This window comes from Ascidiella aspersa, chromosome 2 (assembly GCF_963924565.1).
Source record: "Ascidiella aspersa chromosome 2, kaAscAspe10.2, whole genome shotgun sequence".
NCBI lineage: Eukaryota > Metazoa > Chordata > Ascidiacea > Phlebobranchia > Ascidiidae > Ascidiella > Ascidiella aspersa.
The window spans coordinates 4,646,606-4,670,829 of NC_139448.1; the positions used below are offsets into that span (position 1 = coordinate 4,646,606).

The 24,224-nt window shown below is 35.5% G+C and overlaps 4 protein-coding genes across 4 annotated transcripts in view; 3 read left to right on the forward strand and 1 right to left on the reverse strand.

Annotated features, from left to right (window-relative positions):
* LOC146163249 (uncharacterized) overlaps nt 1-796 on the forward strand; it is a 5,325-nt gene extending 4,529 nt beyond the window's left edge. The window contains exon 5 of the mRNA XM_083381930.1: nt 1-796. This exon is cut by the window's left edge and continues 8 nt beyond it. Coding sequence (XP_083238056.1) covers nt 1-272 — 272 coding nt within the window. The 3' untranslated portion in view covers nt 273-796.
* Nucleotides 797-2,912: 2,116 nt separating this feature from the next.
* On the reverse strand, nt 2,913-10,155 carry LOC146163250 (uncharacterized). Its single transcript, XM_083381860.1, has 5 exons — nt 10,024-10,155; nt 7,138-7,331; nt 5,854-6,040; nt 4,902-5,042; nt 2,913-3,668 (listed from the first exon to the last, which is right to left on the reverse strand). Exons 1-5 carry the CDS (start codon nt 10,118-10,120, stop codon nt 3,367-3,369), a joined length of 921 nt encoding a protein of 306 aa, XP_083237986.1. The 5' UTR covers nt 10,121-10,155; the 3' UTR covers nt 2,913-3,366.
* A 4,210-nt stretch (nt 10,156-14,365) lies between these two features.
* LOC146163251 (NACHT, LRR and PYD domains-containing protein 14-like) lies at nt 14,366-23,055 on the forward strand. Its single transcript, XM_083383027.1, has 9 exons — nt 14,366-14,423; nt 15,092-16,816; nt 16,889-16,983; nt 17,061-17,210; nt 17,900-18,094; nt 19,683-19,856; nt 20,818-20,976; nt 21,321-21,479; nt 23,002-23,055. Exons 1-9 carry the CDS (start codon nt 14,366-14,368, stop codon nt 23,053-23,055), a joined length of 2,769 nt encoding a protein of 922 aa, XP_083239153.1.
* Nucleotides 23,056-23,141: 86 nt separating this feature from the next.
* Nucleotides 23,142-23,898, forward strand: LOC146163252 (uncharacterized). Its single transcript, XM_083382999.1, has 2 exons — nt 23,142-23,294; nt 23,580-23,898. Exons 1-2 carry the CDS (start codon nt 23,157-23,159, stop codon nt 23,856-23,858), a joined length of 417 nt encoding a protein of 138 aa, XP_083239125.1. The 5' UTR covers nt 23,142-23,156; the 3' UTR covers nt 23,859-23,898.
* The last annotated feature ends 326 nt before the right edge of the window (nt 23,899-24,224 follow it).

The window sequence follows — 24,224 nt, forward strand, 5'->3', positions numbered from 1 at the left end:
TATCTCTCGTGATCCTATTGGCCATTATAATCACGTGGTTTGTGCTGGAGAACTTTGTGTGGGAAAAGTACTGCCGCTACACCTTCTCAATGTACCCGGTACTTATTCTCGGTCTATCAGGCCTCGTGGACAAGCTGAGGTTTCTGGACGACGCCCAACAGAACCTGATCATCGCTTCCGTCGACTTGTCGGTCGTTCTTGTCGCCCTTGTCGCTCGCATCGCTCTGACTGTGACCCGGGCGCTTGCTAGAAATAAGAACAGCGTTGCGTGAAATTTGACAGAAACTGGATTGTGATTTTACGCGACTTATAACCTAACAAAAAATGTAGTTTTTCGGCTTTTTTATCCTATTAACGCTTTGTGCCCTGATTTGAGGGACTCGCAATGTTTATTTGCGCTTTTTGCGACTGCTGGGACATTCGTGGTATTTTTTTAATGTTTCAAATTAAATTTAAAAGGGGGGAAGTTAGTAAATTTTTTTGTCTGTTTTGCTGAACGGTCTATTTGACGAATATTTTATGAAAATCAATACCTCAGGTCAAACGTTTTCTTTTTTTAATTTGTTATTTTTTGCAGGACAACATTTCGTTATAACTAAGCATTGTAAATACTGTTTCGCGTTCGTCGTTTTTCGAAGCCACCACCTTTTCCACACCAGTCTATACGCGCCTATAGAATATGCATTTGTAAGTTTCGCTTTCTTCAAATCGACAAGACGTTTCTTTCTTCGATCAAAATTGTCACCCGCGATTTGCGAACAATGATAATAAACGATCAATTGTGCACGTCCTACAAATATGCCTGGAATTGTTCTTTTGATTAAGAAGGTTTTAACTTGAACCAATTTCATTCCTGAAGTGTATAATGAAAATTTTGTATTATTAATCTTAAAAAATCTACAAATAAAATTATGAAATGTACTGCTTTGCAAAATATTTATTTTTATTCAAATACAACACCTTCGCACTGGTTTAAACATACTTTTTTAATTTTCCAGTTTAAAGTTTTATTTTAATGCCCAAACTACGTCATAGCGTAACGTCCTAATTCCCAACAGACCTTACAGCGTACTATTTTTGAATAAACCGGTAACTTTTGCCTAAAAAATTGGCCACTTCAAAAGATTAGGCCTAAGATGTAATTTATTTGCGTTAATCAGCATTCCAAATACACACCTTTATTATTGCAAAACAAAACCAGGACAGCGGTAAGTAAGGGGAAATTTTTTAAGTACCGGTAACAAGTTTTTTCTTAAATGTCACAAATTATGTCACAGCGTGGCGTCATAACTTAGAACCGAATCTAATACTGTTAATGTTTTTGAACAATTCGAAAATTTTCCCTTAAAAAATTGGACAAAAATAAGATGTAATTCATTTGCGTTAATCAGTTTTCCAAATACATTCCTCGATTATTGCAAAACAAAACCAGGATAGCGGTAAAGGAGGGAACACATTGTTGTAATGACATCAGTCAATAACTTGATTTAATCACAGATTTCAAATCACTTGAGTCTTTTGACCAAAACGACTTGACTTAAGTCTTTCGGACAAATAACTTGACTTAAGTCATTTGAATAATTAAATGCCAGACCGACGACCATACAATTTCAGGCGTTATTTTGGCCATTTATGAATTTATCGGATGAATTTGGTAAGTATTCCGACAGATTTAGGTCTTTTTCAGACGATTTCAATCTTATTCTGTCTTAGATATTATACTGCCTATTTGGCTTTATTATGTCGTTGGTCCTAATACTATGATATTAATAATAATAGTTCTGCTTTAGACATTGTTGCAGGCAGGGCTGCGGAGTCGCACTCCGAACTCGAGGACTCGGGTAAGACCACGTAAAACTACTCGAGTCCCGAGTCTGACATGCACAGTACCAAATTATAAAACTAATATGGCCGCCAACTGGACATTGTAAAGGTGGAATAGCATATGGTGGGATATTTGTCTACCATGTGTTGTGAGTAAATCTATTATAAGACAACCCTATAAGTGTACTGCCTAATATCCACGTTACCTCAATTACGTAAATTGGCGGAATACAGGCTGTAGAGTCACGAAATCGCACATTTGGCCGGAGTCGGAATTGGGTTATTTTTATCCGATTCCGCAGCCCTGCTTATAGGTCTTATTGTGTGTCCCCCCCAAAAAGCTGTTCATCTGTTGAATGTTTAACGAAACCGATTGAACCAATATCTACTTTCCCTAAAATGCTAAGAACTCTTTATCTCATAGTTAGCGGTAGTTTAATCTGCCAAACAAATTGCTATCATATTGCATGAATCGCAATTTTCTTGTGTGCGTTTACGTACTTTTTCTTAATTTTCATCGAGAGAGACCGCCCTGGTTTCCCGACCAGGGCAGAACAGTCATCCCTTGTCTCTTTAGTGCTGTAAACAAGTCATTTGAAAACGACTTAAGTCGTCAAGTTATTTGTGAAATATCTTATGTCCAAGTCAAATATTTTTTAATTAATAGCAAGGCAAGTTCCATTTAAGATTTTAAGTCATAGTTAGAGCAAGTCACGTCTTATTGTGCGAAAGATTTAAGTCAAGTCAAGTCAAGTCATCTTGCTCAAAAGACTTAGTCATTTGAAAAGAGTGAATTGACTTTGGTCATTACAACACTCAAAATCAGTAAACTATATGAGGTTCTAATTAGGACGTTACGCTATGACGTAACTTGTGACATTTAAACTTGGAATTCGAAAATTAAAACAATGTTTAAACCAGAAAGTGTCTACATTTTAGAAATGTCATTAATTTACGAACTACTACATTGCATAGTTTTAGGTGTAGATATTTTAAGATGAATAATACAAAATTGCCTTTCTATTCTTCAGGAATAAAATTCTTCTGGTAAAAAATTCCTAAACCAAATGAACAATTCCACGTGTATATCAGGACGTGCACAATTGATCGTTTATTTTCTTTGTTCGCAAATCTGGGGCGAATTTTTGAGCAAAAGAAAGAAACGTTTTGTCTATATGAAGAAAGCGAGACTTACAAATGCATATAGGCGCGTAAGCTTGTGTAGAAAAAAGGCAACGAAACAATTATTTACAACGCTTTGCGGCAATTTCAATGTCCTCCTGCCAAAACAAAAAAAATATTAAAAAAAGAAAACGTTTGACCTGAGGTATTGATTTTTTTGAATCATTCTTCAAGTAGGCCATTCAGGAAAGCAAACAAAGACTTTTAAACAAACTAAACGAAATACAAGTTAAAACGCTAAAAAAATAAAAGCGAAAAAAAATTTTAGTCACTAAATCCAAGCGTGTAGCGTTAATAGGTGAAAAAATCTACGAAGGTACATTTTTCTCTATGTTATAAGTCGCCGGTTTCCGTCAGATTTCACACCAGGAGGTTTTTCTTCCTAGCAAGTGCCCGGATAACCGTGAGAGCGATTCGAGCGACAAGGGCGACAACAACGACCGACAAGTTGACCGAAGCGATGATCAGGTTCTGTTGGGCGTCGTCCAGAAACCTTAGCTTGTCCACGAGGCCTGATAGACCGAGAATAAGTACCGGGTACATTGAGAAGGTGTAGCGGCAGTACTTTTCCCACACGAAGTTCTCCAGCACAAACCACGTGATTATAATGGCCAATAGGAGCACGAGAGCCACCGTCGAGCCATTCACCATCGAAATTCCACCTTTTGAGAGACGTTCAAGTTTTAAATGTGCATTAGCTTGGCTTTTTTATACAGGTGTGCTAAGTATGCATTTAAGTAGTTACATACAAGTTAAATGAACAGGTTTGGAAAGCATTTAATTTTATTAATTTGTTATTTTTTTTTTAAGTGACTGTATAGTTCAAAAGGTTCACATTAAGACAATTAGTCGATTTAAAAATCGTTTAGACAACTTAAATTGATTAGGTATTCGCAGGTATTTTATTTAGCCCAATTCAAGTGTCATATTTTAATAGATGGGTTGAAATTTTAGTTACAAAATTATGGATATGCGTGAACTCAAATAAACTGCACAGCGCCATATGACTGAAAACACTAAATTAGGGCTTTCGTTCTGTTATTAACGGAATGTAATTAAGGCAGCAATTGTCAGTTGGATGCAACCTTTAACAATTAAAATTGAATTGCCATATACAAAACAAGTTAGGAGCATAATGGTTTGAGATTGTAGTAAGACGCAGTAAGAATATCAAAGCCCATACAGAAGTAGGTATCATTTTGAACGCTTCTTTAAATTTCGATATGAATAAGAATGCTAAAAATGAAAAAAAGAGATATTCCAAACATTCAAAATGCTACCTACTTCTGTATGGGCTGTGATATTCTTTAAACGAGTTTAATTGGGACAAATTGCATTTGGTTTGTCATCCTGAACGTAATATTTGTAAATATTTTGTATGGTTTTTCTTTAATTGTTTTATGTTGTAACCAGGTTCGGGCCGTGCACAAAAAAAAAAGCAAAACAGTTTTTCTTGCAGATTAGAAAAACTATCAATCAACTTCCTAAAAACGTTTATTTAAAGAAAACTGCCTTGATTTTGGATTGTGTGGTTTGCAGTGGCCAGTCTACGCTGACAATACCTTAGAACCGCAGACTGGTTCTGTATATCATATAGCCAGAGGTCTCTAACCTTTTATTAACCGACCCCAAATTACATGTAAAGTGAAATCAGCATTTTAGTTATCCATCAAACATTTCACCATTGCTCAAAAAACAAGAAACTTTGCAAATCATCTTCCTGGCACAGCACGGACGTTCTTTTGACCAAGTTCCGTTGCTTGTGCACGTGATCAACGCATGCATATAGGTGTATAAATAAACCCAGCGCAAATACAAAACACGTCTGTTAGCATTGACAAACGTTAAAGCCATTGTCTGACGTAACAATGGACCTATTGTTTAATCGAGCTTACCGCGAAGCACGGCGGGGGTGATCCCGAAGCTGTCCTCGTAAATGATGACGTCAGCAAGGTTTAGCAAGGTGGCGATAGAGAGCCAGGTGGCGAGAGTTGTGAGTCCGTTGTGGATGAGAATACGCATGAGCCAGAGCATGGCTAAAAAAGAAGGATAGAAAATGTAAAAAACATATACATGGGGGGTTATCAATTTTTTTTTTATAAAGGTCTAGATAACTGTATGGCCTGACAATCGCGACCAGGATAAAAAAGTAACTTGATTACCTTGATTTTTTATTGTTAAACTAAGGAATTTTATTTGCTAAACAGAAAGGCCTTAATACAGCCTGGAGCACACTAAGACCCTTCAATATGACACGCTAGACTTGAAAACTCGTTGGAAAACTAATTTATTTTATCTTAAACATGTTTTTAAAGTAGCGCAAATCATCCAGCGGGAAAATCTTATCTCAAATAAAAATATTTTTTCAAAAAAAAGGGTTTCCTACCGTTGCTGTTTACTAACAGCTTTTCCAAAAAAACGCTTAAATTAAATATTAACTGCAATTATTATGTGCCATCTTAAACTGATGAAGGTTTTGCATATCTTTTATTTAGCCTCTAACTTAAGTGACTTATTTGAATATTATGGTTGACATTTTAATTACAAAATTATGGATATGAGTGAACACAAATAAATTGCACAGCGCCATATGGCTGAAACATTATTTTAGTGCATGCGTTCTGTTATTATCGTAATTAGGGCAGCCATTTTAATTTGAGTACAATCTTAAACAGTTAAAATTCAATTGCCCAATACAAAAACGAGTTTCATCGCTACAAAATTCCAGTTTTGTAAACAAGTCCGTTTAAAATGACTTTCCCGTCAAGTCTGAATGAAGTCAAAATAAACAAGTACCAGCTAAGTCATTATTAAGCAAGTCAACTCCAAGTAAATACTTTTTCTTACCGTTGCTGTTTTCCTGCAGCTTTTCCGTATTGTCGGCAACCGTCTTCTGCGAAACACCGATGGCCACGTAAGCACTAGCAGTCGAAATAATGAGCATAGCCAATGAGAGTCCGAGGATTTCGCGGTCGAATGAGAAAAGCCAGCCAATCGTGCCGAGAAATGCGAGACTGAAAGCGCCTAAGTACAACTGAAAGTACAAGTGGAATTTTTGTTAAAAAATTGTTTTATTTTTCAAGAATTTTTTGGGAAAAAAATTGGAAAAAAATTCGAATTTTGGGGAGTGGAAAAATTTGATAAGATAAATGCAACTTGAAAAAACTTCTCCTTTTTTCGTGCTATTTTTTTGTAATATATAGAAATAAAGAAATAGCCTGCATAGGAAATAAATAGGAATAAAGAAATAGTCTGCATTAGGTGAGTTTTGAAATATGGCGGAGTGCAGCGTTTTTCAAATGTTTAGCAAGACAATAGGTAAAATTTACCAGTTTTCTTATAGATAGCGTGTATGCCAATCTAACATGATTGCTCGTAAGCATGTTTTATATATAAATAGCGTATTTTCCAAACAAGCAGTTACGCGTCACAATTTAAAATCTCTGAGGCACACATACACTGAAGATAAACTACTGGCCTAGCGGTTAAGGTTTCAGCTTTACGGACAGTTTTAGAAGAATAGTTGGCGTTGTCCGAATAATGTCCGGGTGTAGCTGGCGTGAAAATACGTATGGTAAAAGTTAAATATACACAATAAAATGAATGCTGGAATAACGGAACGATTTTAAACATATAATAAAAGGCCTAATTAATTCCAAGTTAACTCATTTAAAAAAAACTTTTGCGTAAATGCTTCATTATAAAGTCATAAGAAAAATAACTTAAGTTCAAGTCAAGTCATTGCGTACATCGCCTAACGGAAAGTCAAGTCATTTTTAAACTAACTTAAGTTCAAGTCAAGTCATTGCGTACATGGCCTAACGGAAAGTCAAGTCATTTTTAAACTAACTTAAGTTTAAGTCAAGTAATTGCGTACATGGCCTAACGGAAAATCAAGTCATTTTTAAACTAACTTAAGTTTAAGTCAAGTCATTGCGTACATCGCCTAACGGAAAGTCAAGTCATTTTTAAACTAACTTAAGTTCAAGTTAAGTCATTTGTCAAAATTATTTTGGTCAAGTTTTCGCTTTAGCCGGAATACTTAAGTCAAGTCAAGGTATTTGAATACAATAACTCAAGTGCATTCGAGTCATTACAACACTTGCAAACACTAGACAGAATAAGCCCCACCTTTGGAACAAGGGTGGGTGAAGTAAGAACGGGGCTCTTCTGCACCGGTAGACAGCATGATACGAGTAGGTAGATAATGCCGGCCAAGTTCCAAAGGTAGATCACTGGCCACACGATACCAAAGGCTACACCTTTGGGCGACGCCTGCTGAAAGTATTTGCGGTCGAGGTCGCCGTTTGTGCTGTAGTACAGACCTAAATAAAAACGTATGTTGCCGTTCCGAATTTGAATATCCTTCTCAGAATGGTTAAATCGGCCCAGAAATCACAACGTCTTATCGTCACTGAGAATAATAAGTGCAGGACTTTCCCTGCAAGGGACAAGGTCCTGTTTAAGCCCTGTAAGTCATAACTCTATTTTAATGCCTCCCTGTTAAATCGTGTTTTATCTCGTCTCTTGAAAAAAAAGAATTTGTTCAATGTTCATACAAAGGGTAAAAATATGTCAAGCATATTTTTGGCGTATTTAAAACAAGAGATTACACGCCAAATAATAACGTTGAGTAAAAAGATATAACCTGCCATTTAAATGCATATAACTTGCCCAAACAAGCGATGTATTTTCAGTTGACCCAGATCTGAACTAAACAGTTATAAATATCTATCAATGACGTCGAAAATAAGCGCTGGATGAAAATTTATATAACGTGCCAAACGAGTCAAGGAAATAATTCAGAAATATTAAAATCATTAAAGACAAGAAATTAATTTAAAACTTTAAAACAAATTAACTTGGAGTTTAGAAAGATATTTTTCTTATAAAATCGTTAGTTTAACAATAGTTAACACCTAAAACATAAACAAACTGTTTGTAATAATAAAGTGGTATTGCGGTTGAATTTGTTCGACTGGCAATGACATTTTTACTGATATAAACAAAATCCTTAGTCAAAGTAAACCTTAAACAAGGCGAACGGAGCCATTTAAAAAAGCGCTTAGTTCGTGCAAACGGATTTAGATAAGCCAAACCAACACGCACTTTAAAGCACAGGACACGTTACGAAAAGCTGGAATACTGCAGATGTCAATCAAACGAAACCAGTTGCTTGCGTACAGAGATGCATTGTGTTGTTAGCCCTAAGGGCAAAACACCACTTGATCGACCTAATGCGGCGATTTTATGCACAATTTTCGGCTTACATTCGATTTATCGGGGATTTATCTGCGCTTAAGTATTCTAAATGGCAAAAGCTTAACATATAGCTTCTGGAACACTTTACGGAAAACGTGACACCCGACACTGCAAGTACTATGTTTAAGCTTGCTATGGGAATGCTATGAAATGATTTGATATTGTACATTCTCTATATAGCATTTTATTCAATATTGTAGATTAACGGGATTTAACCAGCATGACTAAGTTGTTCAACTTCAATAGTCACGTAAATATTTTGTATGACATCATAAAAGGGGGCTTAATGGTTGGGTTTTAAAGAAAAGATTAAAAAAAATAATTTTGCGCGAATACTCAAAAGCAGTTGGCCTTGACACAGCTGAAAAATAAACGAAAAAAAGGTCGTAAAACAGGGCTTCAGTTTCAAAAACTGCTGTGGATTTACGGGGTCTAGCGGTGTTCAAGAAATTTAGCAGACTACACAAGCGTGAATAAAAAAGCTATTCTGGCGTTCATACAGCGAGCGTGATCAACAAGAGTTTAAAGGTTGAAAAGTGTGATTAAAACGGAGACTCTTGCACGTTTTGTGGTCACACAGCGCTCGTGTTAGACAGCAAAGTATATTTTATTGCATGAACATCCATAAAAGGTCACGGTTAGTCATTGCGCAATCGCTTCCTACTTACATAACAGCAGCCAATGACTGTTACGTCACACTGGCCAGCGGTTGTCAACCAGTGGGCCATGGCTCACTGGTGGGCCATAAGAACTTTTTAGGTGGGCCACAGACCAATTTAAAAAAGCTGGATTTATTAAAGAATTTAGTTTAATCTCGGTAACTATACTTAATTTAGCAGGAATATTGGCTTGGGGTGGAATTGAGAAGGAATGTAAATGAAACGTAAATTTATTGGCAGAAGCAAGTACCTCGCTAATACACGGTTGAATAAATAATCTGTTTTGACATATGCTCCGCTATTTTTGTTATAAACCTTTTTTTATAGTTTGTTCTTTCATCAAAATTATTGGGCCATAGAACTTTTGTGCAACGAAAATGGGCCACGAAAGAAAAAAGGTTGAGAACGGTAAATTTCCTCCCTCGTAAACGAAAGCGTCAAATTAAAATATTTTACCCTCCTTTTCAAATTATTTTTCAACGTTTTCGTCAACGCAGAACGCGCCTAATGTAAACCAACTTTTCGAAGGATAAAGGCGTTAGTTAACAGTCAAAATGGACGTGGAAACACAACATTTTAACATCAAACTTTAGGAAAACTGCTTTTGCTGTTGGTACACCAAATTTGTTCGACAGAAATGCGCAAGAATGCCTACACTGCATGCTATAAAATTAGTAAAATAGCAGTTCAAGCAGAAAAATCAAAAGTTGTTAATTTGTTTAGGTAGCCGAATATGACTGAAGCCAAGTAAATTTAAGTTGCGAATTGCCTTTTATCCATTATGTGTTTTAAGGGTTTTGCACATTACTAAAGTTTTTTTTACCCACTTTCTTTGTTTCCAACAAAAATGCATTTTAAAGGTAAAAAAAAATATACTTCTTCGGGATTAAACCGAATCTTTTTTTCACAAATGGAAGCGGAATCTTTCGCGCAGACATGTTAACCAATGTGCAAGGTTCCTTGAAAAATGAAGATAAGAAACTTTTGCGCTTTTAATGTTTCTTATGCAAGCGTTCACAAACATGGAGGGCATAAATTTCAATTCGATCGTTAAACGTCAACACATTTAAACTTGAACTTTTATTGAAGTACTGACCTTCTATCCTAGCAGTGTTCAGGTAGGCAATCACTAACGCCACTAAATAGCTGATAAATGCAAAAATCAGCAACGCCAGTTGTGCTTTGTCCATCATAAATATCTCTACAGTTAATTGCCTTCCAATAGAAACCGTAGCAAAATGTCAAGTCACTTCAACTCTGACTGCAGCTTTTAAATAGCGCAACTTACTTCCTTTCATACGTCACAGTGCAGCTAATCAAGCGTAACGGTTGTGTAACAGGGGATTAAGCGTGACTGACTGAGTTTCTATTTTTGCATAAACGAGAAACGACAAGCTAAAAGAGTGTTTCGCAACTTTTTTGGCTTGTGGCACCCTACTGAAAGTATAAATAGTTTGCAGCACCCTTGCTCGTTATTTTGCTAAGTGGTTAAATGTAACGTTACAATAAACGAGATGGAAACAGCACATTTTAATTGTGCAACAGGGTTGAACAAACCTTTATATTTTTGCCACGTTTATCGTACACACAAAAATGTTTCAAGAAGCTTACCAATAGAGCAAAACTTGGAATCCTAAAGAACTTGAAATATCTCTCGGCACCCTTGAGCGTTAAAATTGTCACCCTGGATTGCAGCGGTACCCCTGTTGAGAACCATTGAGCTAACATGTTAGGGAAGCGCGAAGTGCCTAAAACACATAAAATGGTAATTAAAAAGGATTTTAGCGGTCTACAAAACAAAAAAATGATTTAAAAATAAGGTTTACCGGTTTAAACACAAAAAAAAGTGAAAGTAAAAAAATAATTGTCCAAAACAGACGGCAAGCGAGATCAACAAGAGAGTTTAAAGCTCTAAAAAGGGAGACTCTTGCACGTTTTTATTAGCTGAATATGCTTACACAACAGACTATAAATGCGTCATACAGCAGCGTATATTTTATTGCATCAACAATTACAAAAGGTCACGGTTAGTCATTGCGCAATCGCCTCCTACTTACATAACAGCAGCCAATGACTGTTACGTCACACAGACACGTCGTGTTTCATTAAATACTATTAAACAACGGGCCGCAGTTTTTGAAAACCGCACGCAATTATCGCTATTCTTTTAAAACAACATCAATTTTTAATGCACGTATGGCCATTAGGGGTCAGTAAACTAATAACCTATTAGGTAATTTGCAATAAAAAATACGCAGTCGGAAAATTGTCGCTAACCTTTCAAAACGACATAATTTTTTTTTCGAGGAATTTTATCTGTAGTAGCAAAACACGAGGGTTAAAAAGGGGGGCTTCCAAGGTCACGGCAGAGGATATGTCAAGGTCATGGTGTTGCGCCGAAAATACTGGGTCCTCTACTCCTATAGCCTTTCCCAAACCTCATTGGTTTTCGTATTCTTGGATCACCATAACGAAGGGAAAAATGGTGTAAACCAAACGTAACTAATTATTAACACAACAATGAATCGTGAAAGGTAAGGTCCAATAGTGGAAAGCGATATAATTTACTCGAGTGACAAGGAAAGAGGGAAAAGAACAACATACGTAAAAACAGAGAACAATAACGCACACACAAACGATGAAATAATCGGTGCAACAATTGCACTAGACAAGAACAGTTATAGTTTTTTTTAATTTGGGACTAAAATTGCAATGTTATAAAACGTCTTTGGTTTCAGCAAAATTACTGGGACTTTATAATTTTTTTTCTAAATTGTTTGTTTTTTTTTACTTATTTTTTGCACGTAACACAGTTTTATGGCTATATGCAAAACGGTAACACACCACGTACCGGGTATTTTCTCAATCGCAGGTCAAAAACTGTGATCTAGCTAGCCCTTCTGAAGCTGCTTTTTGACCAACGATAACTGCTTTCGTGCACCAAAAGCCATGGCAGAATAACCGAATCTGTTGATAAATGATGTAAGCAAGGCATGCTATAGAAAAACAATTATCCTGCGATGAATGAGGTTCGAACTGACAACATCGGCCATACCAGGACCGTCGCTCTGCCAACTGAGCTACACAGGCTCAAAGGGCAGCAAGTCGAGAAACAACCATGGTACCACTACTTGTGTTCGAACCTCACTGCAGGCTAATTTTCAGCTTATCTTGTAATATAGTTCGGGACACGATCCCCAAAGCATATAGCTGCTTAGGATAAGGATTGACTTTACGTTCTCGAGCAAGACGTTTATTAGACAGTACGACAGTACTGCACACCAACAACTTCACCTCAGCTTTAGCGATTTTTGCGATGTATACATTTTAACGAGACACAAATTTGAGAATTTTTTGGATAAATCACTTAGTTTGAAATAAAGTGTTAGGCATTAGGCATTTTTTATGAAATTGGGTGATTTACTTCAATTTGTGCACGTAAAAGTATTAGCTTACTGTATTTCGCGTTTTTGTCATTTTTTAAAATAGTTATTGCCCATAGTCGGACGAGGTTTAATCAATTAAACGTTTAATTTTAATGAGAAGGACTTGGCTTGTGAGAAGGACTTGAATTGACTTGCTATTTACTCAAAAAAGTATGACTTAGACTCAAGTTATTTGCAAAACCATCTCGTTCGAGAATGACTTATTTAAAACACAGTAAGGGCCAGAGATGACTGTTCTGGCCTGGTCGGGATACCAAGGCGGTCTCTCTCGGAAAAACGTACATAAGCGGACATAAGAAGTTATGTTAGGAATTCGTTTCGCAGATAAAACTACCGCTAAGTAGAGACAAAGAGTCACCGCAGTGTCTTTGCATTTTAGGGAAAGCCCCATAGGGGTTCAATTGGTTTCGTTTTCACGTTCAACAGATATTATTAATTAATTGACGATATTAATCATGACTTTGTACTCAACAAGATTAGGCTGAGCCCTCCATCAATTTGGTACGTAAAAAGTAACGCAAAAAGATCTACAAATACCGCATACCGCAACGCACATTATTTGGGTTAAGATGCGGGTTAGCGTTTGGGTGTTGATGTGTCAAGTAAAATTATATTTATTATTAATAATAATGCTTGACCCTCCCAGAATCAAACGCTAACCCTCACATCCTAACCCGAATAATGTGCGTTGCGGTATGCGGAATACATTTAGTTTTTGCGTTACTTTTCTAATTGATAAAGCGCCATACAACTACATTGGTTCTTATAAAGATAAAAGTTTTAGCGTTTAAAGTTTTTGATTGATCAATTTTTATTATTGACTTGAAAAGATAAACATGAAAGCTTAAACTATTGAAGTGGCCCAGGCCATCATTTCTGTACATGGTCTGGAACTCTAGATGGATAACCCTGAAGCCTCAACATATCAAGGTTTAAATAAATATATATATATATAAAATAGTATGTATTCTCAAGGGTAAACATGGCTAAAAGAAAAATTTGTAAAAACAATTAAAAAAATATTTATTTCCATCGATAAACTTGGCTAAAAGTATATATATATATATATATAGGCTATTTACGGGGTTGCCATGAAGTATTTTAATCTTTAAATGTCTTTGAATAGATTTACCTATTGAAAGTATTCTAATAGTCTTTGAATTTATTATATAAGCTTACATACAGTATGTGTTTTGAAAGTGACATAAAAAACTTGTTAACTATTTGTTATTATGTTGACCATGGCATTCATTTGGTTTTTTAATTTACATTCAGATTTAATTTTAGGTCTGGAAAACCTAGAAATTGTCTTTAAAATATCTTTAATGTTTTTTTATGGAAATGTCTGCCCTCTGTATACATTATGCACATATTAAGCCTATTTGCTTGAATGAATTTGGTATGTAGGCTATGCAAAGGATTATATTTTTCCAAAAAAGTTGTTAATATGGTTATGTCCAGTAACATTTTTCGCTAATATTGTATTTTAATTCAATTTCATTTTCTTGCTTTTTGCTAAGGTAAGGCATAGATTTTTCTGAACTGCTTCTAAAATTTAAATATTAAGCACCTTAGCAACCCGCCTTTTTTTTGTCCTGTTAAAGCCTTAAATCCTTTATTATAAAAGTTTTACGACTTTAGGGATACAGATATTATTTTATTTCAACACCAAATGGAAATTGATGATCATTGTGTTTTATACCATTATATTCAAGTAATGTTATCATCATTGTGTTTGATAGATGATTCTGATGATTTGAAAAAGCAAGTAATTTCACACTCTCAAGTTGTTAACTCTCCCATTCACTGCAACAATTCTCAAATTATTTACAATGTTAATACTTCCGGTAAGAAGGCAATTCTACTTCAAACATTTAAAAATGTCTAGCACAATTGAACTTACATGATTGTTTTACTTTTCATTATTGCAGGAATGTATAATATAGTTTTGATAGCGCATAATAGCAAAAATTTATGTTATATATTTGAAGGATGTTTAAAAATGTTGTTTTTATATTTTTAGAAAAAAAGGATTCAAGTAACCTGAAAGGTAGGCCCTTTAAATTGTTTACATATATAGCATATATTTTATGACATGTTTTAAAACTAATTTTTTTTTCTAGTCTGGTTGTTACAAACAAATTAAACTGGTAATAGAAATGGTATTTTAAAACAACTATTGTATATTTTGCTGTTTGCTGCTTAAAATCTCCCTACTAAACAGACAATTGTCTGTTTGTACTGTTGAATCAAGTTCTTTTTCACAATAAAAAAGATGGGAAATATGTATTAAAATATTGTTGTTAACCATGACTATTAAAGCACTTTAAAAATTCTTTGTCTAAAAAAATGTGTGAAAATTTTTTTTTATTAAATGTGTCAACCTTTCAATAACCTATTCAGGTAATCTGAATCAGGGCAATGAATTTGCAACTTAGCAAAAAATATGTTGTTTTGATTTGTAAGCCAGATTTCATTGTGTTTTTTATTATGGGTTCACTGCTATTTATATTATTTGGTGTGTTGCAAGTTTATTGCCCTGAAAAAGATTTCTCTGAAAAGGTCATCAAAACATTGGCTTTTTAATGAAAAATAAAAGAGTTATTTTTTACATACAACAAACAATATGTAAGTAATAAAATGTCTAGCAGCAACAGCATAAATATGAATAATGTGGTTGACATTTAAAACTAAAGTTGCATTTATGTGCATTTGCAGATTTACTGGGAGACCTCAAAGAAAACCTTCGTATTGAGGCAAAGAAAGTAGCTGGAAGAAGAAACTTGCCCCCGGTTGAATTACAAACTGAAATCAACTGGAGTTTACAGCTGCAAGATCTCAACTTGCACCATGGAAAACAAACAGACATTTCAGGACTCGATCGCAAATACCACTACAACTGCAGGGCCGAATTTCAGATGCTCTTGAACCAGAAAAAGTCCAATTTGAAGCTCAAAGATTTGTTTAACAAAGCTGCTGATATTGCCAAAGAAAAGTCTCAGAAACAAGGTACAGATGAAGCAAAGGAAGAATATGTCAATCACTATGGTAACATAGTCGCGCTTGTGGGTCAAGCTGGAATTGGTAAAACTACTCTTACTCGGATGATCGTTCAGTTAATATTGGATAGAGAATTGTTCCCAGAATGTGAATACATCTTCTACGTCCAGTTCAGAGATGTTGACTTCGAAACGTCACTCACATTACTGGAGTTGGTCTTAACTGGCACAGATTTGGCACTTAAATATAAAACCATCAGTAATGAAGTACTTATTGAACTGATCGGAAAAGGTGAAAAAGTTGTAATTATCCAAGATGGACTGGATGAAGCAAACACCGACGCATTCCTTCGAAAATCTGGTTTCAACTTCAACAAAAATGCAACACCGGATGCATATTTTAAAGGATTTCTTCTGGCAACTTTGTTTCCGTTGGCGAAAAAGGTGATCACCTCGCGTCCAAGGCAGTTTTTCGAGCTTCATCACGAGCTGAGGCCGATTTTTATCATCGATGTTTTGGGCTTCGGACCAGAGGCGCAGGAAAATATGTGCAGACAACTCTGTCGCGATGAATCAGTCCTTGCAAAGGTCTTGGCTCACCTCAAAAGCAACCCCAGCCTGTCTGCTTCTTGCTATGTCCCAGCCAAGTTCATAATCATCGTACTAGTCCTGCTAAGAAATGTGGTGGACGAAGGTGAAGTAAAAATCGTGTCGCTCACCGACACTTTCATCCAAGCGCTTTGCCCATACGAAAGCAGCGAGCATATGCGCAATAAAGGTGGTAAACTTGCAAAGCTTGCAGCTCTTGCCTGGTACGGATTCAGCCGCACCAAAATCATCTTTACCGAAGCCGATTTCCGTAAAGCCAAAATCGACCAGGATGTTTTTGCGGCGTTTCTTGTCACTTTCGTGAATGGAATTGTCGTGAACATTTTCGACCGGCACAAGTTGAGCAACTTTTCGCATCTCATCTGGCAAGAGCTGTTTGCTGCTGTTAACATGATCATGTTTTTGACTGTCGACGAGTTCCAAGCGGAAATAGATCACTTGGAGGATAGTCGCTATGAAGTCGTCACAAAGTTTGTGTTCGGCGTCTGCAACCTGAAAGTCTACGACATATGCACCGAACTGATGCTGAATGACGACTTGGAAATATGCGAAGATCAAGATGAAAAACTAGAAATCCTCAAGCAATTTGCGATAACCGTCGTTGATGATATTAACAAAGAAACTGAAATAGATAAGGCGATTCGCTACCACAAATTACTACGTCTTTGCGGCTGGCTGCATGAACTCAACGATGATCAAATTGGATCTGAGCTTTCTTCGTTACTCACAGCAGAAATCATACTTAAAAGTGACATTTTACCAAGCGAGGTTCATAGTTTGGCATATATCTTAAACCTTCGAAAAGAGCCCATCAACATGGTCATTGTGACTAAAGGTACCTTATCTTGCACAAGGTAAAACTTAATGAAAAATTTGTAATTAACATTGGTAAAATATTTTTTTTTAGATTATAAGAGGAGATCTGTTGAGTACTCTGAAGTTAAATTTGTCCAGGATTGCTTTCAAATGTTTTTGGATGCTTTGGAGCAGCCATGTTTTGGGGTTAGTTTTTGCTGCTTCTGATTTGTACTTTTAATTCATAGATTTCTTATTTTCTAAATTTCGTATTTTTCTAACAGGTACTAAGAATTTGTCATTTCTTCAAAAATCGAGAATTTCAAAGTTTACTGTCCATTCTTGAAAACGTGGAAGTTTTGAACTTGGATAGCTGCAACCTAACCTCAGATGACGTTGTTCTTTTAAAGCAACGCAAATCTTCTTTCAAACGTGTTAGTAATTTTGAAACATTAACTTCTAAATGGGGCAGCAGTATTTGGAATGATTGTCACCTTTAAAATTATATTTTTACTCGTAGTAAGAATACTAAAGCTCATACAGAAGTAGGTATCATTTTGACAGTTTAGAATAACTCTTTATTGATTTTTAACATGTGAATGGGCTTTGATATTTTTACTATCTTACTACAACCTCCAACCATTATTTTTAGGGTTATGAAATCATATTCACATTGATTTGAAACGGAGTTTACCAAACTTATTTTACAAAGGGCCTGATAACTGTAAACACTGGCAACTTTGGGCTGGGTGCGAAATTTTGTGTTGAATTTAATTGACATGAATAATATTAAATAAAGCAAACATAACAAAAGTGTAATAAAACATATATATAGTAAGCTTTATTAAATTGTTGTGTAGTTGAATATTTCATTGCGATTCAACTGATATTTACAGATAGGGGGGTCATTATAAAAGTAATATTCTATTTTAGCTTGGGTAAGGAAATATTGATTGGTTGGTTATGGTGACTCCTGATTTGCAATATCTAACTATAATAGCTTATCATAATTGTTTGCAAAATGGCTTAGGTTATTTTTAATAAACTAGTAACTAAAACATATCAAACTTTTTAGGTTGTCAGAATGTTTACAATATCTTTCCTTCACCATTTTATTCTTTAGATTAAGAAAATTGTACTTACTGAAAACCTAATTGACGATCTGGCATTAAAAGAATTGCAAGGACTGCTTGACGCTGTACCTGCAATTGATGTATCCACATACAACCTCATGGAAGATAGGATGGAATACGATAAAACTATCACCTTAACTGCTGACAAGGATTTTCCCACTACACTTGTTACTTTTGATCCAGAGGTAAAAAAACCTGTTTAGCTGTTTTGATAAATCAATAATATTTTTATTGTTTATATATATTGCAATCAAAGCCTGTTCCAACCTGCTAGTTGTCGATATTTTATTCATAACGTAAGATCCAAACAGAACCACAAAGGGTATAAAAAGATTTAACTGTAGTATTTTGCTCGTTTTGAATATAGTTGTTTTAGATCTTCTTTTTTTTTTTTCCCTTTGTGGTGTTATTTGGATCTTGCCTTTCCAATGCTATTTTTTGTGTAATATATTTTGTAGGTATTTTACCCAACCAGAATTGCAAATGTTGGCAAAGTTTCATAAAAAAAAATTCTGATACAAAAGTAAACTGACAAAGTAATTTATATCGATTAGGGATTAAATCAGTGAAAATTTGCAAAACTGGCAGTAACATTTTTTAATATTAATTTATCAATACCACCACCTGAACTCAAATGCTAACCCCAACCATAACTCAAATCAATGCTTGTTGTATAATCACTAGTAAATAGATATACATACCCTAGCAGGGCAACAAATACACGCTCCCGAAAATTTTTATTTGAATAACCGATTATTAATTTCTCGTTCAATTTAGTATTAGTACAATCTATTTTTTAAATTAGTAGTAATATATATTTCATCTGTCAAAACTGGTTGACCTCATTTATATAAAAAAAAACGCTGAACAGAAAAAATAAAATATTTTTATGGTTAAAACACCATGTTTGCTTCAAGAAGTAATTTTTACGTAAGCTGGTCTAAATTTATTTGAAGATTTTATTTTGCACCAGTATTTTCTCTGCCAAAATTAGGTTTATAAATGCAACTATATATCAGTAAGTCTATTAAGGCCATTCTTAGAATTGGGCCGACTGCCACGGCAGTTTTCACTAACAACTTTTACCGAAATAAATGAAAAGCTTACTGTTCCATAAACTCTACAATTTTATGTATTATACAAATATTTTTTATCATTTATTTGAAGATCTTGTCATTATGATAAACAACATTTTTCACATGGAGCTTGTAGCGTATTTTGCAACATCTTTTAATGCTACATAGTAAAGTTAGCATCAATAACTTTAAAATTACTAATATTAAAACTTTATTCAGCTTACTATGGTAGGGATTTGTGCTATTTTAAAGCAGGCCTGTCTGTGCCTCATGTGGTTCCTTCGGGTGGCTTGGTGCCACGAGCAATTTGTTGTGTCCCAAACAACTAAACAAACAACAGCACTTGACAGGGTTGCCATATAGTGCTTGAATATTGAAAAGTCTTTTAGTTGATTCGCAATTGAAAAGTCTTTAAAAACCCTATGTTTCTTTCCAAAGTCTTTGAGTATATTTTCTGTGCAGCTTAACTTATGTGTTTAGACATTGCCACAGTAAAATCATTCTTGAACTATTTGTTATTGTCTTAACCATTGACCTTTATACTGTTTTGTTTACCAGTTGTTTTAAAGCAAATTTAGGGATCCAATTTTAGGTATTTAAAAGCCTGTAAATTTTCTTTAAAAATCTATGGTTGACCTTGAATTCTTGAAATTGTGTGGCAACCCAGTTGAAAGATGTGTGTTTTTTTTGTTCAAAGCTGACCGCCATCGGAAAAGGAAATTTCACTGTGCATAATTTTCTGCCGGACAACGCCGTCTCTGTCTTGTCTTTCTGTATGCCTCAAATCAATCATATAGAGTTGCGAAATTGCTGTCCATCCAACCATGCACTCATTGTACTGGCAAAAGTGATTGCTCGGCTGAACACAAGGGTAAGTTGTATTTTAAACAAGTTTTCAACAGCATAAGGGAATTTAATATCCTAAAATAACCAATGTTATTGCAGTATTGGGGTATCAGTGAATTTTAGTTTCACCAATCAAGAAATTAAAACTAAATACTTAATATTCATTACACTTTTATATACTTATTTATGTTAATACTTTGGGTTGATATCTTAATTTTTCTAAACAATCAACAACAAAAACTATAAGGAATATATATTTTGCGTACACTGACATTGTCTGTTCCTGTAAGTAAAGTAAAAGACATATAAATATCAAAGTAATAATAAAACGAATAAAAACCAAAGCATATAAAAGCAATGCAGATTAGGTTAAAAGTTTATTTGCTTATGTTCTGGTCAGCTGAACAGTGATCGACAGAAAACTTGCTGCCAATGGTTTTGCATTCCATAAAACTACCTTTTATATATTAATTTTTTTGTCATGTATTCTTCTATAGCCTGGACTTTGCTATAGTATGCCATCATAATCTATGATTTACAGCAGGGCTGTTAGGTCGGACTCGGAACTCAAAGAGTCGGTTTGTTTTGCTGGAGTCGGACTCGGGACTCGAGTAAGACTACCAGAGTTCCGAGTCCGACGTGCGCAGTACCAAAAATCTGCCAACTGGACCCTGTAAAGGTGCAATAGCATTTGGTGGATTCTTTTCCATTTATTGATTGTAAGTGAATGAATTATATGACACCCCTATAAGTGGACTGCTGAATATCCACGTCATTTTAGTTAGGTAAATTGGTGAAATATAGGCTGTAGAGTCAGGGCAGGACTCGAGACTCAACAAAATCTCACATTTGACCAAAGTCGGACTTTGGTTTATTTTTTTGGCCGGAGTCGGACTTGGGTTATTTTTAACCGACTCCGCAGCCCTGATTTACAGTAGATGAAATTTAATCAATCGATCAATTTGTAAAAACTTTACTGTTTTTAGCTACACTCTCTACTCATGAAGGGATACCTACTGGATGAATCAGCTCTTTATTTTGCTGATGCGATTCGCAACATTGACAGGTTGAAAGCTGATTTCAATGAATTAACTTTAGTGGGCATTAAAGCACTGGCGGATGCAGTTGAAACAAGAAAAGAACCGGTAACGTTTTGCAATTTTTTTATTTACTTTAATGCCTAAATAGGATATCTCTAAATTGACTTTTTTATTTTTTTATTTTTTTAACTTTGGAAATTTTCACTGTAAAAAAAACTGTTGGTCTTCAAATATGCTAAATTCAGATAAAAATTGTTTTTATGAATCAATCAAAATAATAAAAGGGTAAAAAATTAAACTATTTCTGAAAAGTTGTTTAAAGTGTTCCATTTATTAGTTTGCACATTTTATTAAAACATCAGAAAGCAAAAAAAAAAATAACAGAATACGGTTTTCTAAACCACAATAAATTTTGAAATTCTAGAGCTTATGTTTTTGGTGTTTTCTAGATGCAACAATTAATCGTGCAATTTACATTCTTTGGTGGCTTGAAAGATGTTATAGGCCCCTTTTTCCACAATGTGAATGACTTGAATCTGTCAAACTGTCGCGATTTAGAGCAAAACATTGAATGGATTGCCGATCTTGTCAGCCAAAGGTCCCGGCCAGTAAGTGGCCTTTTGTTTGGTGTAAACTTGTGTATTTCATTCCAAAATCCGACATTTCGGGAAAAAAACACTGTGAGTTTTTCTGATGGCAAATAACATTGTTACTGTGACCAACTAAGTAAAATTGATAAAATTTATAAGTGTAATGGTGATGTAGGTAAAGCAGTGGTTCTCACATTTTTTAGAATGTGAAATAGTAAAAAAATCCAAAAGTTTTTTTCTATAAAACAACAAGTTTATTCCGAGTTTGAACCTCACTGCAAAACAAACAAGTTGAAGTGAAGTTCTAACCTCACTGCAAAACAAACAGTTTAAGTGAGTTCTAACCTCACTGCAGGCTAGTTGTTTTTCCAACATGCCTTGCTTGCATGATTGCTCGAATGATTTATTTAATCTGCGATGGCTTACGGCGGTCATGTTCAAATGGCGGATCGCGATCCGGTTCCGGATCTTTTCAGGGTTTTGTGCGGATCTTCTAATGTAGTCTTAAAAAAAGAAACTTTCTACAGTGTTTTCATGTGAATACCAATTGTCAGTGTTAATGAATTTTGTAAACAAAATCAAGCATAGAACGAGGCTCCCAAATGCTAATCTTTGTGAGCGTTTGAGGATATCAGTCAGCGATAGAAAGCCCCAATTCGATGCTATTGTAAGATCTAAAGTCTAAAACAGGGGTCGGCAACCTACGGCCCGCGGGCCGGATGCGCCCAGCCAATGAAATTCATTCAGTCCGCCGCTTCTTTGACAAACTAGATACGAGTCCATTTTAAATACTTTTTGACTATTTTAACTACCTAAGGGCAAAAACTTTTCCCGCTTTGCGCGAATGATCTTACTGCGTCCAACTTGTTTACGTTTTGATGCGGTTTTTGAATTAGATCAGCGCTCCGTTACCGTTAATGGAAAACGCATTCAAGAATATTGGACATATATTTTTTAACATTTTGTATTTTCGGCAATGTAATAAAAACTTGCAAGAAATTTAAAATAAATGTCGGTATACCTAAAAAAATCGACAAGATTAACTATTAAAGTTATCGCGTTTCTTCAAAGTAGTGTTATTACACTCTTCATTAGTAGCATGGATGACGAAGTTTGGGCTAGAATTTTAAGCCAAACAACGCCTTTTTCGCCCTTTGCGCCAACACTTTACTGCCTTCTTAAATGTAATTAAACACGTTTTGAAGTGCAAAAAGGTTCGAGTTCCGCCTGATTAAAAGTTGTTCTAACATTTAAAAAACACAATTCTCAGTTAACATTTTGTGCGGCCCACAAAGAGTTTTCTGAGTTTGGTGTTGGCCCGCGACTTAGAAAAAGGTTGCCGACCCCTGTTCTAAACCAACTCATCATTTTTCTCACTGAAACAATCTTGGTGCTGTAGCACACTTCACTTTTGACTTTTACAAAGTTATCAATATGTTGTAGGGTACATTTACATAAATAAAGCGCCATAAATTTTAAAGCGTGACCAATATGTTTACTATTCGCATTTGGTGGATCATCATGTTGTCAGGTTTGACAGTGGTGGATCATGGCAGAAATCATTCCCTGGCTTACGGTGTACCATGATACGTAGCTGTAATCGTTGATCAAAAAGCAGCATATGTGTTTATCGTTGATTAATATTTTTTTAATTAGTTTGGTTTTTGTTAACAGATGCCCTCTCTATGCTTAACAATGTGCAAGCTGAAAAACGCCGGGCGTCATTTAGCAAAGCTAGTCCAATTCTGCGACAGCCTGGACATCGGGGAAAATGACGTCACTGAATCTGACGTCATGCACATCGTGGGCGGCCTGCGATCGAGAAAATACCCGGTAGGTGGTGTCTTACGTTCAAAATTTAAAGAAAATAAAGCTAAATTTACCAAAACTAAAAATAAAGTCACAGTTATTTTGCTGAAAGCAAAGACGTTTTAAATGTCCTCTGTCGTGACCTTGGAAGTCCCTTTTTAACCCTCGCGTTCTGCTGTTTCAGATCAAATCCCTCGGATTACTGATTGTGCTGTTGGTCTAACTCTAAACGGCACTAAGGCTTTTGGTCTAACTCTAAACGGCACCCCACTGGCGTCAGACCTTTACCCTCGTGTACTACCGTTTCAGATCAAAAACCTTGGACTGAATTTTTCCGCTTTTGGTCTAAACGGCACCAAGGTCCTTGCGTCTTGCCTCGACCTGATTGGCCGCCTGGACGTGAGGCAATCTCTCGACGACCAATCAAAAGCCGTCCTGAGCGAAGCACTCGAAGCGATGCCCGAAGAGAAAAGGCCGAAGGTTCTCGGCATCACAAAAAACATCAAGAAAATGTTAGAGTCAGAGGGCTTTCTACAGGCGGTTCTACTGCGACCAAGGCCTATTCGTCTTCCACCACCGAACCTGTAAGACTTTTACGCAACTTTTTTTGCTTTGTTTTGCTTGAGAAACGTGCGAAAATATCATCTCACGGCCGATGCCCGATATCAAGTGTTAGTATCGGCAATCGTCCGATACTAGGCTGGTATCTGTGCCGAACCAGTAGCAAACTGACCAGCAAAATAGAAGGTTAACAACAGGATGTAATTAAATTCCGAATACCTAAAGTCGATTTTGTCGTAATAACCTGGGAAAAAATGGCATATGAAAAATTTTAATCTCATCTAGTTTACTTCATTCAGCATAGTAATGACGTCATTTGGTATCGCATCGCTTTGCTGTAATTTTTTCCAAAATATCGCTTATCAAAATCGGAATAAAATGCCAAGTATCGGA

What these genes read in the sequence shown, in the direction of transcription:
- LOC146163250 (XM_083381860.1), bottom strand. Translation starts at nt 10,120, where the DNA reads ATGATGGACAAAGCACAACTGGCGTTGCTGATTTTTGCATTTATCAGC. An exon ending in GAACACTGCTAGGATAGAAG is followed by an intron (nt 7,332 to 10,023) that starts GTCAGTACTTCA and finishes GTTTTTATTTAG; the next exon opens with GTCTGTACTACAGCACAAAC. An exon ending in GCTGCAGGAAAACAGCAACG is followed by an intron (nt 5,043 to 5,853) that starts GTAAGAAAAAGT and finishes CTTCTTTTTTAG; the next exon opens with CCATGCTCTGGCTCATGCGT.
- LOC146163251 (XM_083383027.1), top strand. Translation starts at nt 14,366, where the DNA reads ATGTTTAAAAATGTTGTTTTTATATTTTTAGAAAAAAAGGATTCAAGT. An exon ending in GCAAATCTTCTTTCAAACGT is followed by an intron (nt 17,211 to 17,899) that starts GTTAGTAATTTT and finishes TTTATTCTTTAG; the next exon opens with ATTAAGAAAATTGTACTTAC. An exon ending in TTGCTCGGCTGAACACAAGG is followed by an intron (nt 19,857 to 20,817) that starts GTAAGTTGTATT and finishes TACTGTTTTTAG; the next exon opens with CTACACTCTCTACTCATGAA.
- LOC146163252 (XM_083382999.1), top strand. Translation starts at nt 23,157, where the DNA reads ATGTGCAAGCTGAAAAACGCCGGGCGTCATTTAGCAAAGCTAGTCCAA. An exon ending in TGCGATCGAGAAAATACCCG is followed by an intron (nt 23,295 to 23,579) that starts GTAGGTGGTGTC and finishes CTACCGTTTCAG; the next exon opens with ATCAAAAACCTTGGACTGAA.